Raw genomic sequence first — 17479 nt, 5'->3', positions numbered from 1 at the left:
TCCCCCCTCCAAAAAATAGCCCATGACACAAAAGCTAAAGGCTCAAGGCCTCCAAAATGCCCTTTCCCCTCGCTGTTGTGTTTAATAATGCAACCTCGACAATTAGAAAGTAAAACACAGAGTGCTGGGTGTTAGAGCGAAAGAGAGAGTGTTATTCTGAAGAGGTCTCAACCCCCAGCTGTGCACTGGACAGGAGTCAATGAGCTAATGCTACTCAAACAATACAGCAACCAGAGAGGACTGGGAGTAGAAGAGTGAGTGTGCATGTGTGTGTGTGTTTGTGCCTTCTCACCAGCTGAACGTAGGCTACTTTAAAGTCAGGCTGCTTGACCTTCTGGTTCAGGTGAGTCCTCTTCTTGTTGGAGCCTGAGAAACAGAGAACAGCAGGTATTGCTTCTGTCGGCAAACAGGAACGACAAAACATGAGCACATTCTAGTTTTTAGACGGCAGACAGAGGGCGTGATAATGATATTTATGACCATGGTGAGAGGGAGGTTTTACCATATGATGATATACTGTCAGATGAAACGTCGCCTTTCTTTGCACTGTTAACTTTACAACATTGTTTCTGGATTAATGTTATGAAAGTCCTAAATACCAGTATTGAGGCTGCAACAAAAAGCTAATTATTAAATAAGGTGATAAACAGAAAATGAAATGGTAACATGTACTCCGTAATCAATTAATGAAGTAATTCTTAAGTAACATTTGAATGTAACAGCATTTCAAATGTGAACATTTGCAGGTATTCTGTGTTTCCTATGTCTGTAATCTGAACAGTTCATGTTTCGGGCTGGTGGTTGAATGAAACAAGACATGTGATGGAACACTGGAAATGTAGATGTGCATTGTTTTGTTGTTTACTGATGTTATTAGCACAAAATAATTGTCCGAATTATTAAATATGACAATAAAAATGTGTTTCTGTCTTGTGAGCAGTGTGCCATGAGAGCAGACCACCTCTCTGGGTGTCAGTCAGCATAATGATCGAATTTAATTTTAAAATGCTTTATTACTATTTTAACAGCAGACATTATACTACACATTTTTGTTGTATCCCTGTAGGACAGAGAAAACCTTGTGGTAAGCCTGATCTTGGTGACTGTTGAAGGCAGGTTAACCTCTTACCCAGCGGGAGATGATGATGACATCACCCTCTCTCCTGTCAGACCACTCAAAGTCTGGAAGACAGGGGACTCTGGGAGATGCTGAGTGCCTCTGCGTTTGTGTACGTGCCTGTGTGTGTGAGTGTGCGTGTAGAGGCAGGTTCAAAGTCTGGCTTCATATAAATCAAAATGTACTTTTTACTGAACTTATGGCCCGTTCACAGAGGTATCTCAATCTTTGCATTGCAACAAAAACTCTTCTATGAATGATGGATAATGACCGGAGCATCAAACGCTTCATCTCCGCCTGAACTCTAATCTCAATGAGACCCTGGTGGTCAAGTCAACAGGCCCTTTGAGAAACTGCCATTGCCATGGGAACGGTTTATGACATGAAAAACAAGGGAAACATTCCGCTATAATGAGTCATTTGTGTGTGTGTGTGTGTGTGTGTGTGTGTGTGTGTGTGTGTGTGTGTGTGTGTGTGTGTGTGTGGTATGTGTAGCTATAATCACTAGCCAGGCAGCCCACTGCTCAGGGAAAGCCCTGAGCAGGGTTGTAAAACACCCCCCTCAACGCCCCCCTGGCTAACTGGAGGCCCCTGTGTGGGTGGGAGACAGAGGTAACCAAGAGTGTGCCTCTGTGTGTGTGTTTGTGATTGTTGAGGAAATCCACAGGGAAATGGTTCAACTTTTGAAAGAGCAAGGTAAAGCGAGGACCCCCTCCCCCATAAACAAAAAAAACCACAAGAGACACACTTACACAATTGTACATCTTGAAAGGTACAGAGTGTGTTTCTCTTCGTTCACACAGCCCTTTCCGAACAGACACACAGACAGGGCTTTCATGCAACACTCGCAAACGCAAGCACAATTTCTCCCACTTTGAGATTGCGGTTTGGCAGTCAGCTATCATGTTACAAATCCCAGGCCGGAGGGGTAACCATGGCAACTCCTTCCAAAATACCCCTGCCGCCCATGGAGGAAAGAAAGGGTCGTTTGCGCCCCTCGCTCTCCTCCGCCGGTTCCCGTCTTTACGCTGCCAATTGAGTGGAACTCCTGACGCAGACAGGGATACCTTCTCTGACGCACCTCGGGATCACCGAGGGGCCCTGAGCCGCGCTTTCTTCTTCTTGTCCCCCCACAGCTCCCTTCTTTCCTTCCACCCACCCTCCCGAGGGGTTTTCCTTTTCCCCTAGCTTTTAATGACACAACCCTAATAAACAGTGTTAATGGGTACTCCACACTGTAGGCTAGGCTAAGCTAGGCGCCTCTCTCCTCCTCCCTCCCAGACTCTCCTCCAGAGGTAGAGGGGGCTCCTCTTGGCCCTTCAGGCTCTGCACAGAGGGGGCTCCTGCGTACTCATCTCAGCTGTTCTTCAACGTCTCTTCAACTTCAAGCCACCCATATGTCCACCCCTTCTGTTCTTTCATGAACTTGCAAATTCCTAGACTTGTAGGGAGCCCCTAAATCAACCCATGCAAACTTAAGCTGTTTCCTCCCCCAATAAAAAGTCAAAGGGATTAAGTCAGTGATATAACACTGTTGGCTCTATGATTATCCTCGACGAGAGGGCAGGAGGGGATGGGGCACTTAGGGCCCTGAAGATGCAAGTTTGTAAGTGAATAATATGTGTTTGTGTGAAGGGAGAGTGGGGTGTCCTGGGACAGCTGGAGGCTGGAATGCTGCAGCAGCAGATTGTCAGATAAGCAGCTGTGTGTGTTAGGAGAAAGGAGAGCCAGGCACGCTAACCACTACCGCAACTAGCCGCTGGAAAACACTCCCGCTGCTGCATGTCAATGGGAAGACGGTTTACATCGCGAGCCGAAATTGCTAATCGCCACTAACCACCGCTTAAAGTCGAAAAAACAGAATCAATTTGACTTCATGCTTCCGAAAACAAAAACATCTTTTCTGTGAATCACAGACACAATGAGCAAAATACAATTTACAAATCTATCAAATGAATAAAAAGGCTATTAAAAGTGTTAGAACCTTGAAGATTATAGTGTAAATAACCTTAATATGATGCCCAAGTTTAAAATAAAAAATATTTTTTTGCATTTTTAACATCTACCAAAAGGCTATTCAAGCCTGAACTTTGCATTACAAATCAACTTTAAAATCTTAACATATAAATTATTCAATTTGTTTATCCACATAACATGATGTGTAACATAAGCAATAGGTAGATTTGCTACTGAAATATTTTTATACATTTTAATTGATACTTTGATACAAATGTCTCTTGTAGCTTTCATCACTGGACTCTGTTGTAATTCAAAAGCTATCACCGGGGGGAGCACTCTATGCTGTGTTTCTAGACTTCAGAAAACCCTTTTAGGAGGTTAAATACCACATTTTTATATAAAAAAGGAAAATATATTGCTTCATGCTGTTTCAAATCTGACCTCAAACACAGAAATCAGTGCGTGAGGATCAAAGATAGGGTTTCTTCACTCTCAGGATGTAATGGTGGAGTTACCCAGGGCTCTTATTAAGGTACACTCCTCTTTAGCTTATACATTACTTTCCGTTCATCGTGTATTAGAGCTGACTTTCAAATGTAAGCTGATGATATGGTAATGTACATATACAGATAACTATTCAATGGTTTATGATAACATAAGTTTACCCTTACACAGCTTGCACTGCACATGTAGTTTGTTTACTTTTCCCTTCACTGTGGCCCTTTTACTATAAAACAAGGTCAATTAAGGTTTACATTAATTATATATAAAAGGTTATTGCTTTTGACAGTGAATAAATACTGAAGTCCAAAACAAGTACTGGAGAACTCATGCCCACCCCTGATTTCTGTACTTCATGGTTAGAAACTAAAGTATAGAACATTCTGCTTGTTTGCGGAGACAGTTTTATATACACGTGCCAGTAAAGAGTTTACTGAGACTTTCTGTGTGCACCAATTGCTCAATTTACTCACAACAGCTGCAGAACAACTTTAATTTGGATGAAATGTTTGTGGCTTGGTATTGCTTACCATGAATCTTGTGTTTTCACCACTGTCTTAACACCCTCTCTCTAAGCCGTCTGGATGGGCTCCATGTCTTTACATAGATGTAGAGTCATAATGTGTGTAATGTTCCTTTACCACAAGCTTACCTTAACATACGGTCAGTGACTCAGGCAATAAAGTCTAAATGGCCTGAAATAAAATCTCTTTGTCATTTCTCTCTTTGTGTATTTAGTCAGACAGTATGACTTCCATTACCGTTTATAACTCTTATCTTAAAACTTGACATGCACTATACGTCTGGCCTTACAATGGGATCCTAGCCATCTCAATTAGACTGAATGTAATTTGGACCCTACACTCACTTTGTTGTCAAGTCTCAGTTACAAGGACTAGAACAGACGTGTGAAGACACTTCTGTAAAAGGAGCAATTAGCTCCTGGAAAAAGCCACAGTCAGTCAAAGCTGGTGTTCTTTGTCATCAATGGAAGCAATAATATTTGAAATTGGTACCATAGCTGTGGAGAAAGTTGTACAAACAGCTCGTGGTTTCGCCCATTGTACATTCCTACAACACCCAGCGTGCACTTTGCCCCTCCCTCTGAAAGGAACGGCCCAGCGAGAGATGCTGCAGGCAATGGCTCAGAGCGGTACAGAAGCCGAAATAGGACGAGAATATACCGGTGGATTGTCTAAAACATCTTCGTGTCTGCAGTCTACATTTCAAACCTGACGATTTTGAACGAGACATGACATCAGAGACGGGCGTCCTAGACTGAGGAAGTGTAGTTTAGCGAGCTCCCTGGCCTCCGCCAGATGACGTGTTTTACATAGTCTGGCGGAGGTTTTCCAGGGCCCATTGGAGAAGCGGACAGCATCCTCCAAAGGCACGGAGTGAAATTGCATTTTTTTCCTATCATAATGGCTTTAGCTCCCTGTAATAGCATGATAGGACTGAGGTTGAAAATCTGTAAACTGGCCCTTTTAGTGTAAACTGGTTATTTCACAACTCTTTAAATAATAACTGTTGGTGTGGTTTATAAAAAAAATGCATTATGTTTCAGTAGTTCCCTCACTATCAGTGAGTCTATGTGAAAAACAAATATTTTATGAGGTACTTCAAGTTCTCTCACAGCTCACTGTATGTGCTTGTGCAACGCAGTGTAGAGACTCACCAAACTGTATCCTGGTGCGGACGGCTCCCACAGGGACGTTATAGATCTTCTCCAGGTAGTTCTTCACGTCATACTTGGTCATTCTGTCAAGACATATCCAGAAAGGACAGATGAGAGAAGAGCACACACGTAGGTAAGGAGACAGAAAGAAAGAGAAACAGGGGTTATACAAGGCTACCAGCATCAGCGTTCACATGAAGTGAGTTGTGGTTTAAATGTGCGTATGAGACAGAGGGGGAGTGAGGGAAGCTCTCTGAGGTTCCAGCACTCATATGCTTGAGCTCTCTCCATCAAATAACACCACATTCACTAAATTGAAACATGCATAGAAATTATACATCCTATTTCCACACTGCATTCCCATAAACTCTGTATATTCCCTACTGAAATTGACCGGAAGAGCCCCTATAAACCCGTATTCAGCTTATATTCTCCGGACCATAAAGTGGGGAGAAGAGAAATGAGAGTGTCAGTGTTCATCCAATTAGCTGTCTGCATGTATTGATCGCGCCCGGTGAAACTCTACACAGGAAGTGGGCCTGGCACCAACTGATCCGGTGGGCCAGCCCAGCTGAAGCTAGCCCACTGGGCAGCATTTGGAACGGATCACTCCGACCAGAGGAAGAAGGGCTTTTAACTGCTAATCAATCTCTAGCCAATTGGATTAGCCTGGTAGAGAGCACTTCCCAAATGCGTCTGACAAAGTGCTTAATAGCGACGCTGTGGTCTGACATGAGTGCCTCGGATATGACGTCTTATCATCTTATATGTTTCTGTGATATTCTCTGTTTTTCAGAGGATACAGCACAACACCTCTCGCTTTTGTAACAATATTAGGTGAGGCAAACATTTGCATGAGAAAATCCCATTTGTGAACACAAAGACTCTTTGTACCGAAGAATGATGTAATATATGTTTCCATGCTGTACAAACAATTGCCCTTTCCTCAATAATACGCCAAATATTGGCAAAGCTGACACTGATGTAGACCTGTAACACTTCCATTTGACCTGCTGAGTTCTGTTTATCGAGAGAGGTAAGCTCACATTTACGACACTTGGGTAACTATTTCCACATTTGATTCCACCATTACAGAAAGCCTGATAGATTGATGTGGTGACTCTTGAGTATGATAGGGCTTTTCTCCCTAACACCGACTTCAGGCAGCTGACTTTGAGAGAGGAGACATCTAAGCACTCTCTAAGCCCCCCCTCAGCCCTAGTACTGATCCAGGACTACTCATGGAGTTAGGATGCAGGAGCTTCTATACCATTGTGTAAAAAGGTGTAAACAAACTTGTTAAGGCCTCTTCGTCCCTCTTAACCCAGTCTTGAGTAAGACGATGTGTTTCCTCAGATATGGCATGCAGATGCGCCTTTCTGCTCCATTTGAACCCATCTCCCCCCATAACCCCCGTCTCGCAGTGTGTGTGCCAGAGGGCAGTGAAGCAGAGCAGAGTGACCGGGGGTACTTGAGATCAAGAGAGGAATAAAGTGAAGAGTGATTGCGCGGAGAGACGAGTTTTCCTAGAAAGCAGGGGCGGGGAAGTGGAAGAGAGGAAAGTGGCTTGGGGATTGCGAGGTCTCCCCAGGATCATTAACAGAGGGAACACTGATCCTGATTAATGAGAACATTTCTGCATCTAAATCCTACTACTTTTACAACTACTTATCCAGCCACCAGAAACACTGGGATAGCATTTAACAAGAATGTGCAACCACAGTCATGTCTGTTCCCCTACAAAAGATGCCCATGCACACAAACAGGTTTAATGAATGGGTATTACTCATGGCTGCAAAAGAAAATCCGTGGTAGAAACAATGCGAGAAAGAAGACAAAGAAGACACATCGACCCAAAGATACGTCTTAAATCATATTTAAATGTGATAACGCAAACAGAAATGTAACAAACATTAAAGAATGTCTTCATATATGCCTATAAATTTACAAATACACTACCATATGTATTTATAGAGCTACCAAAAATACATCCACACACATAAATGCTTAACACTAGAATTACAGGGGTAAAATTAGATCGCTGTTTTTTCTCTGACCTGAGTCAATACATGACTTCCATTTCAGCTACGGGCTGGAATCCAGTAGGAAATAAAGCCTTGGGCTGAAAGCTGAGGAGAAAATGTCAAGTTAAGCGTGTACATAAACAAGGCTAAACTTAGACAAAGGGCGTGGTGTCTCCAATAGTGATGCAGGCAGCATCTGATCATCATCCCAGTATAAACACCCATCTGACTCCACAAGCTAACCTTTCACACTTCAGCCTCACAGGAAGAATGAAAACCTGTCTTCAGCAACTGCCAAGGCTAAAGGCATCGTTCCTCAGCAACTGGTATATATTTATACGCAAACACGCGTGCTACAGAGATTTCTCCTTTAAGATGAGGAAAGCACTCCAAACACAAAACCAAGAAGAGCATCAGATGACGCAGATGATGGATTAGGTTCAATTATAGTCTGTTATTGCCGAGCGGGTTTTAAAACAGGCACAGTGGATTCATTGTTAGAAAACAATTTACATTTTTTTTGCTCTACATTGTTCAATGGGAGGTTCAGAAGACCCAAATTTGATATCACATGGTGCTTAAAGAAAGGAACACGGTAACCTTTATGCTTTTGTTTTGCCCTCCTGTGACATTCTTGTTTGTGTGTGACAATACAGCAGCTTCGCCAACTGAAGTTGAACCCACACACCTCTGTCAGCTGCTCTCGTAGTAAGTAATCCCTCCTCCGCTGTGAATGTACATGCTGGTTATTTCCTACTCTTAAATGTGGGCTGACTCACACTGAGCCAAGGAGATTGCGAGTATCACTTCCAATGGTCCATTTACACCTGTGTACCGAAAGCCTATGAGAGAAGTAGGTGAAAGGGCACAGTTGAAAAAGTGCAAGACAGGACAGAGGCAGCTTTGACAGTCCCTGACAATAAGGATAATGAATGTATTCTGAAAGCTCCGAGACTACTGCGTGCCACTTGTCTGTCAGTGCTAAAAGAACATCTGCCAGGTGAATGGGTGGTGTCTCTGTTATACATAATGGATGCCCTTTACAGCCACCCAATAACAATGACCTTCAACCACAAATAATACACAACAAATATTGACTAAACACTTAGGTTTAACAGATCTGGATTTTTTGCTGAATAATGTTTGAAGAAGCTGAAAACCCTCTTCATAAATGTTGTTATACAAGAGTTGGATGTGACCTAGTAATATTATTTGAAAAGAGGCATTCCACAAGTGCTGATACAGAGTATAACAGCACTGGGACTTTTAACTATGTGTATCAATCTGCTTCAGGTGATCGAACTAGATCGCAGTCTAGTTTGTAGATTGACATATTTCCATGTCCAAGCTGTAGAACTGGTTGTGTTGACTAGGGGTGGGACAAAATATCGATATCGCAATATATCGTTGTCCCGACTGGTGTGATACAATCGTATCGCTAGCACCAAATATCAGTATTTTAACTTAAAAAAAATTCACCGCTCTAAACAGATCTCCCTGTTAATTTGAGTGACCACCTCCACGTCAAAATCTGTGAAACTGACACCCAATTGCAGTGAATAAAAACATTAATTCTGCACTTTTTAGGGACATTTTGTGTTCTTCAGTTAATCTGATATTGTAGTGTATCATTATATGATTAGTTTGCAATATATCAATTGTCACAGAATCGCTGTATCGTGATATTATCGTTATCGTGGGCCGCATATCGAATCATGAGTTACCCTGCGATTCCCACCCCTAGTGTTGACAAAGCAAAATGAATGACAAAAGTAACAAAAAATATTTTTTGCTTTTTACAAATACATGCTTCTAGTTGATCTGTTGTATAAAAGCAATATCACACTGGAGGTTGTGGTTGGAGGCTGCACTGGATTCATAGCCATGCTGATACTAAGTATAATGTTATATGATGTTGCCCCATCTCCTTCGTTTCTATCTCAAGACTGAACAATTACAGAAAGTGCCAAAAAATACTTTTACATATTTTTCATTGTTGTTTACACGTGTGATTAAAGAAAAAGTGCTATCTGGAATATACTTGTATCAATAAATGCATACTGTGTCACATGCTTATAGTTTGGTCTCTCTACATATATTGCTTTGACTCAAAATAAAGAGAAACTCATGGAGTTTTCAAATGGAAAAATCAAGATATCAATAGAATTTCTATGTATGCAGACGACTCTGCAATATATATAACAGCATACCAAACTGATGAATTTGTTCATAGTTAACAAAGGGTATTACAGTTGTTGATTAAAAGGGGTTTTCATAAACAAATACTTCTAAATGTTTCAAAAACTATAAGCATGGTTATGGGTTAATTTATAAGAAACTCAGTATTGCCATTGTGTGTTGATGTTACTACTAAAGGTGATGAGAGTAATCTTTAAGGTACAAAACTGGATGACCTAAAAAAGTTGATAAAAGTGTAAAATAAGAGAGCATGTTAATTTTACGCTGTAGGACAGTATTTTTGCAAAATACGTTTGTATGCTCGATTTTAACTGCGGACATGATCCACAAAAAGAGCAAAGCCTGGCTCTAGTTTTGCTCTAACAACGACGCTGGAGGCATTTATTATTCATTATTTGAAAACGTTATCAATTGTGTATGAATGTATAAATACATTTATGTTTTTGCTCTACCAAGTGTATTGCTGCCACCTGTGGGCTCGAACACTCATGACATATCTTCACAGAGTGGGAAGACGTACTGATACAGACCCTTTTTTCAGGCTGAAAACACAAACAGTTGGTTTCATGACAGGAAAGTGAAAAAAATGTGTTTATCTGGTTAATTACATTCATCTTGGCTTAGGATTAGTGGTCATCACGCTGACTCATGTTTCAAAAATGGCATGTGTGCTCGTCTGTATAAACTGAATGCCACGCTACAGTAAATTAGTAATCGCTACACCAACATTTAATCCAAAGAATGGGGGTGTTGTCCTTTTTGTTTCAAGACAAACACGACTTTGTATAGGGATGATTCAGTGACCATCATGCTTTTTGTGGTTACCATGAATCCTTTTTGGAAAGGTTGCTTGTTTTAGCAACTCGACTTGGCAAACCACTGGAAAGTTTAATGTGGCTCCTTGTTTGATACAAACTGGGCAGCATCTGGGCTTTTTATAGTGCCTTTTTTTGGTCGGCAGATAAACTTAAAAGTATTACAAGGGACTGGAAAAGAAGAGGATGCAGCCACACGTTGAGGTGATGCAGTCGCCTACGACAAGTTCGGATGAATGTCAATTCTTTAGCACATCAATTATCTGGCTTATTTTTTCCTGTATTTGTTGCCTTGTCTTGCTCTGAAAAACTATTTAAAAAACTGGTGAATTCTAGGGATGTACCGATGCATCGGATGAACATCGGAATTGATGATATACACATATACACATTGATGACGATATTGGCCGTGTTGACAGACATCTGCTCATCGCCAAATAAGGTGTGTCGATGGCAGTAGTCGATGTTTTTATTATTAACTGATTTAATTGTGCGGTAAATTTAATTGTAACATAAAAGTATTTATGTTATCAGAAAGATTTTTGTTAGGCTATATAAGCACTGAAAAATGTTTGTACCATGAGCTGGTGATTCTAAAACAGGCTAAGGGCCCGATCAGACAGAACACGTTTTAGCAGCTGGGGGGCGCTTTTTTGTGCGCTGCTTTTGTGTTGCAGAGCACCTCACGTTTTTCCGCTCTGTGCGCCTGGTGTTTTTGAGGAAACGCTCTGAGCGCCTCGAGTTGGAAAAAACTTCAACACAAAGCAGAAAAGCACCCGACGTCATGGCCGTTTTTTCTCATTGTCCAATCGGATGAAAGGAGAGGCGGGCCTTCTGTCAGTTTACAATATGACGGTTGAATTAATGACAGCTAATGATTCGGTGGTTGCTTAGCGAGATGCTCTTCAACAGCCTGTAAAAAGCTCTCTGTCTGATCGGGGCCTAAAGAGGCTTTTCAGGCAGTTATTTTCTGAAAAAATGATTATTTTTACGTGAAAGAAGTTTAAATAAAAAGATTTATTGGGAATTTGAAAGATTAAATTCATGCTTTCTCAAAGAGTGTTGATGAAGGCCTGAATTAATTTAGTTTTATATAATTAAAGTTAATTTTGGCCCCTTATCCAGACGAGGGCATTAATACTTTACATTAATACAAAAATTACAGTTATTGAACATAACATCGGCATCGGCCGTTGGTAGAATTGTTGTTTTAAACATTAGTATTGGCCCTGTTTTCTCAATCAGTGCCTCCCTAGTGAGTTCAAACCTTCATTAAAAGTTTGTTGACATGTTTTGCTGAATGAATTTCTCTAAAATCAGCTAATAAAGCAAAGTTAAGTAAACATGTTTGACACGACAGGACAACTTTAACCTACTTCAAACAATAGAAGTATCCCTCAGTACCAGAGAGCTGAATCACCCTCTGACATGCTAACATATTGTGCTCGATAAGCCTGGCAGACTTTAACTTTAGTGTAACCTTTATCATCGCACCATAGAGTAAACATCCAAAGAACACCAAACAATCCATACACACATATACACATGCACACACACAACATCAAAGTACATTGTGTCAGAGCAGCTTAGTGGTGAGAATGAAACAGGAGAGTTGTTTTCTGCCAAGATGAAAGGCAAAAGAGAGCCGCTCCGCATTGTCAGTCTGCCCCATTGTCGGGTTTGAGTCGAGATACACAAACTCACTACTTTAACCCTCCCATCTACACAGACAATACAAGCACAGAAGTTGCTCAACACTAAGTATCAAGATCATAATAGGAGACTTTGTCTGGAGGGAAAGCCATTGAGGAACCTGAGACTCAAGGAGAGAAGAGACATTTGGGAAGCCGAGAGTATAAGAGCAGCGTGTGAAGGATTACAGATATTGTTCAGGTTTTGGTCTGACAATGGGACAGAAAAAGATCAAAGAACAGGTCATCAGGAGTCACTAAACCTTTACAGAGAGACAGGTCAGTAAAGCCTCCACAGTTAGTTACCCTCCTCTGCCGGCTCGCTAAATGACTTCCTATGACATAAACAGGGGTTAATTAGCGTGAAAAATAACCCAGTTTCCAACTTGAACCACGTGTTTATGAAGTGGAACAGGCAAACAGAAACAGAGTTATTGCCATGGTGATCATAACATTGTTTGATCCAACAGGTACTGAATAGTTGACAGAGTGGAAAGACAATGTGAGCTGCTGTGTAGCAGGGTCAGTCTGCTCATGTGTGATTACACTGAGAAACCACAGCATGGCCTGGTTTCATACTTAATAAACAGAATAGTAGCATGAAATGTGACTGTGGAGGAGACCGAACACAACGTTCAGGGTTCTCTTCTTTGTGTGTGTGTGTGTGTGTGTGTGTGTGTGTGTGTGTGTGTGTGTGTCAGCACTGGCCTCTAGCCATGCCAGGTGAGGCACAAGAGCTGGTTGTGTGGGTGTAAACCTAGAAATTTGATGATGTTCCTTCGAGAGCTGAGAGGAAATACTAACATAGCACAAAAGGTTTGAGAACAAACAGACAAACAAATACTTCCCTCGAGCAGGTAGAGAGGGAATTACGAGACAACACAGCCCAGGTGTCTCAAACAACATGTGCCAAAGAGGGATTGGCTCTGGACGCGTTGCAAAGTTTTGAAGAAAAGCACAATAAACAGCAGAGCCCAGGCTGGGCCAGAGGCAGAGGACAGAGAAAGACATGCGCAGATCAGAGAGAGTGAGTGATATGTAGCAAACAAGCAGGAAAAAGAGAGAACAAGACAGGTAATCATGGATATCTAGCTCCCAGGTGTCATTGAGATAAAGGCCACCTTGTGTTATTGCCCTGAGAACAGCAACATTGCCACTTCTCATTAACAGCTGCTCGGCACTACAACTTACCCACGCTAACACCGCCTCCCCTTGAGAGTCATGCAACAGCTTTCACTACTGTAATGACTCATCAATAAACTACGAGTGATATTAAGATAGTGTCGCTGTCTCGTGTCCATTTACCACATTGTGTGCATAAAAAGGTAAAATAAAGTAACAGTGTTTCAGCACACACTGAGGCCCCAGCAGCATTTCAATCAGCCGTGCACCTCTCCCAGGCATCAAAGACTGCAAGAAAAAAAACCTTACACACCCTTATAAACACACACGCACCCTGCATTTACCCACTTTTGTGCAAAATTCACACAAAGACACACACACCGTTCTCACAAAACTCACTCACCCACACTGACAAGCGCGCACGCAGACACACACACACACAATTACATAAGCACCCTAGGAGTTTGGCAGAGAAGAGGCAAGAATCAGAGTGGGAGGCCAGGCACCTGGATGAACAGATTATGGTCTAAACCCCACCAGAGACACATAGATGATCTGCCTCAAACTTCAATTTTTCTCCCCAGTGTGGGCTCTGGCCCGCTCCTCGCCTGCGGAGCTCTGCTAACCTCACTGACCTTGGCTCGCGAGAGTAGTCAAAATCAGCTCATCACTGCTCTGTGCTGACGGGTAACAACCTACTGTTGCATTTAATGACAGAAGACGTTTTGTTCAAATACATAGAGCGAAGGAGCATTCATGTGCAAAATGAGGAGGCGGTTAAGTGTTTTATAAAGCATACTCTATTTAACATGCTTTTGGAGAACGATCAAGAACATTTCACTTTCATTTTCTTTGGAGATATAAATACTGGCAGCTCAACCTGTAAGTATTTGACGTCTGGCCTGAACCTCCACTGCAGTGCCAAACAAAAGCACTTTTGACCTCATCTCCCATCCAGCTGCCCATGTCGGCCTTTTGCAAGTCATCATTGTAACTGGGCTCTTCAAAGACAGGCATATGCTGGAAGAATTGTCTACTTGCAACTCTGCTTTCTGTTTATGGGGCTATAGCACCATCTGGTGGCCACGATTCCTAACTAACTCCAGCTGCGTAATACTGGTCCAGCAAGACTGCTACAGTGCCAGTAAAAACAAATTATTGCAGTCTAACCCTGGAGGCTTATGTTCATTATATAATCATTTATGGTAATACTAAAACACAGTACTTCTAGGAATTGCAGCACATTTAAGGTCTCCGCTTGTTTTTAATCTTTAAAAGAACTGTAAATATTGTTTTAAGAGCAACTTCCACATCTTCATCCACAAGGTCCAAATTCATATAACTATCATCTGACCTGCTGAAAAGATCTGCAGCACAGCAGCCTGTAGTTTAATAAGAAAACTGCTAAGAAGAAAAATATGCGCAAGTAAGGTTGCTTAGCTTTTGAATTGAAAGTCTACAAAGTCAACTTTGGGACAATTAGAAGGTTTCAAATGACAAGGAGCTCAAAATGTGGCCATGAAGAATTGATGTAGTGTACTAGTGCAGCATGCTATTAGGGAGACTGAGGAAAGATAGTATGACCAATTAAAAAAGCACAGTATAAATACATAGTAAGGATGATGTATTAGCCAAAAATTTGTTGGATCTGATCTGAAACAACAACATTGAATGAAATGATAATCATTAAAAAACTGACAGTAGGGAATGGAAATTGAATTTTAAAGTAACAAAGCCTTTGACGATGCTGAACACTAAAGGTGGTGTCAAAGTAGATATCTCTTTCCACTTTTTGATCTTATACTTAAAAAAATAAAGAAAATGCTACATGTCAGGAGGCAATTTATAATAGTCAAAGGTTTTGGTGGCATTTTACTGTACTGTATATAGGTTAATCCACCTACCTGTAGATGGTGTTATAACTTAATGAAAGGGCGCCTGTTTAGCTCTGCGGTTAAAGAGGCGGCCCTGGGTTCATATCCCACCCTCAACCCTTTGCTGCGTGTCTTCCTCTGTTCTCTCTTCCCCTGTTTCCAACACTATCCACTGTCGTCTCTATCAGTATCAACATATGATTTGTCTTCATCACAAAAATTAGATTGTTAAAAGCTGTAATGTAGAAATTAAAAGCGACATTACTCAAATATAACATAACCAGCCACTACAGCTCAACCTTTCAACTCCACCTCTGCACCCAAAACTGATGGTGAACAGCTATTCCCCCAACTCGCAGAGAAGCGTACTGCTGAATTGTTTCAAATGTAATATAACAGATTATAAATTAATGAATAAAGTAAGGGGGTTAAGCCCTCACCTGTAAGCTTCTAAAAACAATACATCCAATGTCAAGCTTTCCCATCAATAAACATATTGGTGGTGTTGGCTATGTTGTCTAGTATCACTTCTAAAATGGAAGTAGCTCTCAAATGCTATTCCAAATAGTAATCTCTTTGATTAAGACACAGTCTGACAGCTAAAAGTATGGGATAACATAACAGTACAGTAATCAGCCTGTTTCTTTCCTCTGTAGACAAAGACTTACTCCATGGGGATGCGAAACTGTGCAGTATCTGGAGGCTGCTCTTTCCCCGGCCTCACCAGAGTCAGGAACCAGTTGGGTCTGAAGATCCTCAGCTGAGGGTTGCCCAGCTGGTACAGAGGGTATCTAAGAGGAGATACAGACTCTTATCATTCAAAGTGTCATTCTAACACATCCTGTAGCATTTGCTGCTATTGCAAGACCCAGTAAAATATTAGAGCAGCACAGGTAAACATGTCAATCATTAAGTAATTGTGTGATCGTTGTAAGGAAAGCCCACAAAATATGATGTTTATGGTTGACTGCATGCCTTCCAAATTACATAAACCCCACTCTCTGCCATGATATTATGTCACCAATTAACCTAAAGAGGATGTCTTTGGACTGTGAGAGGAAGCAGGAGTACCTGGAGGGAACCCGCAGGGAGAACATGCAAACCCCACACATAAAGGCCCCCAATGTCCGAACTGCGATTCATACCAGGGACCTTCAAGTTGTGAGGTGACAGCGCAAACCACTACACCCCTATATGGACATGTCTATTGAAATAAAGTCAATGAAGATTATTATAAAAATGAATGAACACCACTGCATTGTTCCAGTGGATAAATAGATATAGTTGACTGCACACTGCTTTACTTGACCTAAATTTAGAAATTGCCAGCAGATGAACCTTCATTCAGTTTTGCCCCCAGATTAAGTAATTTACAATTACTGGCTGGAGCCTATCCCAGCGGTCATTGGGCAAGAGGTGGGGTACATATTATACGTTAAAAACTGTCTGTCTGATTTGTTGAGCACAATGTTATTATTACCTATAAACATTTGTAGAGCAGCACAACAACAAAAAATATAATAAACTTGAATTGCCATTTCATCCTGTCAAAAAATTACTATATGTGCTTTAGACACCATCATTCAAGCCAGTGTTATCAATAGAGCCAAAAATCTAACTTTACTTTGAATGGCATTAACACTGTGTACAGCCCACGACACAATGTCATAATGTCATTCATTACATTATGACATTATTTATCGTTTAGACACAGGTGCAATTCCTTATCTATAGAACACTGCAACAACCTGGGTGTCATAGTAACCAGCATAGTGACTCTGCTACGGCAGTAGCTTCATGTTAACGGCAGTTTGTTTTTAGCATAGCTGGCTAATGGTTGTTACGTTAGTGTTGCGTAATTTATTAAAAAATCCCATTGAGAAAATACATTCCGCATGTAAAAGCTCTGGGAATTTGTAAAGATTAATGAAAACATGAACCAATAGCTACATTCAGACATACATGGAAGCTGCAAGACATGCTAACGTTAGCATGTTTCCAGCTTAACATACAGATAGAAGGGTTGACTAACACATATTTCAGTTTTTGTTGAGGTGACATTTAATGGGGACAAACGTGATACTTACAGTAGTCTCGTTACGGGCATCTCTGAAACGGTTTGTTGTGAGACATAAGCTGCCAGCTGGTTGTTTTGGTAGTCTTTTCAAGGTTGTCAAAAAATGCTACACGTGCATGGATGTACTTCCGGGGCACTCGCAAGGCGCATGCGCTTTAGATTCGGTCCATGTCCTTGAAGTAAACTTCCTAAGTGAGCAGGAATGATGTATGAATGATCAGTGGCCTGCTTAGAGTATGGACTCTCAGTTAACTATCTGTAGGTACTTATACTACAATTTAATGTATGATTAAATCGTATGTTGCTCACTCAGTCAAGTAAATTAGACGTGGTTAGATTCAAGAAACATCTATTGATTTTTAGGAGATACAGGCCAAGTACAGTCTATGTAATCTGCAATAATGTGTTATAACAGTAAAAGA

At 41.2% G+C, this 17479-nt stretch overlaps 1 protein-coding gene across 1 annotated transcript in view; it reads right to left on the bottom strand.

The window, feature by feature from the left end:
- The window catches only part of mrpl23 (mitochondrial ribosomal protein L23), a 37834-nt gene extending 20670 nt beyond the window's left edge, over nt 1–17164 (bottom strand). The window contains exons 1-4 of the mRNA XM_069686729.1: nt 17068–17164; nt 15649–15771; nt 5256–5338; nt 293–366 (exon numbers count right to left, since the gene is read on the bottom strand). Of these exons, the coding sequence (XP_069542830.1) occupies nt 293–366; nt 5256–5338; nt 15649–15771; nt 17068–17087 (300 nt within the window). The 5' untranslated portion in view covers nt 17088–17164. The remainder of the gene's footprint in view (nt 1–292; nt 367–5255; nt 5339–15648; nt 15772–17067) is intronic.
- Nucleotides 17165–17479: the final 315 nt, after the last annotated feature.

This window comes from Semicossyphus pulcher, unplaced genomic scaffold, assembly GCF_022749685.1.
Source record: "Semicossyphus pulcher isolate SPU_LCO1_2020_fin unplaced genomic scaffold, fSemPul1.0.p SCAF_8, whole genome shotgun sequence".
In the NCBI taxonomy this organism is placed as follows: Eukaryota; Metazoa; Chordata; class Actinopteri; order Labriformes; family Labridae; genus Semicossyphus; species Semicossyphus pulcher.
The sequence above is the reverse complement of the archived record's forward strand: the minus strand, read 5'-3'. Positions and strand labels throughout refer to the sequence as shown.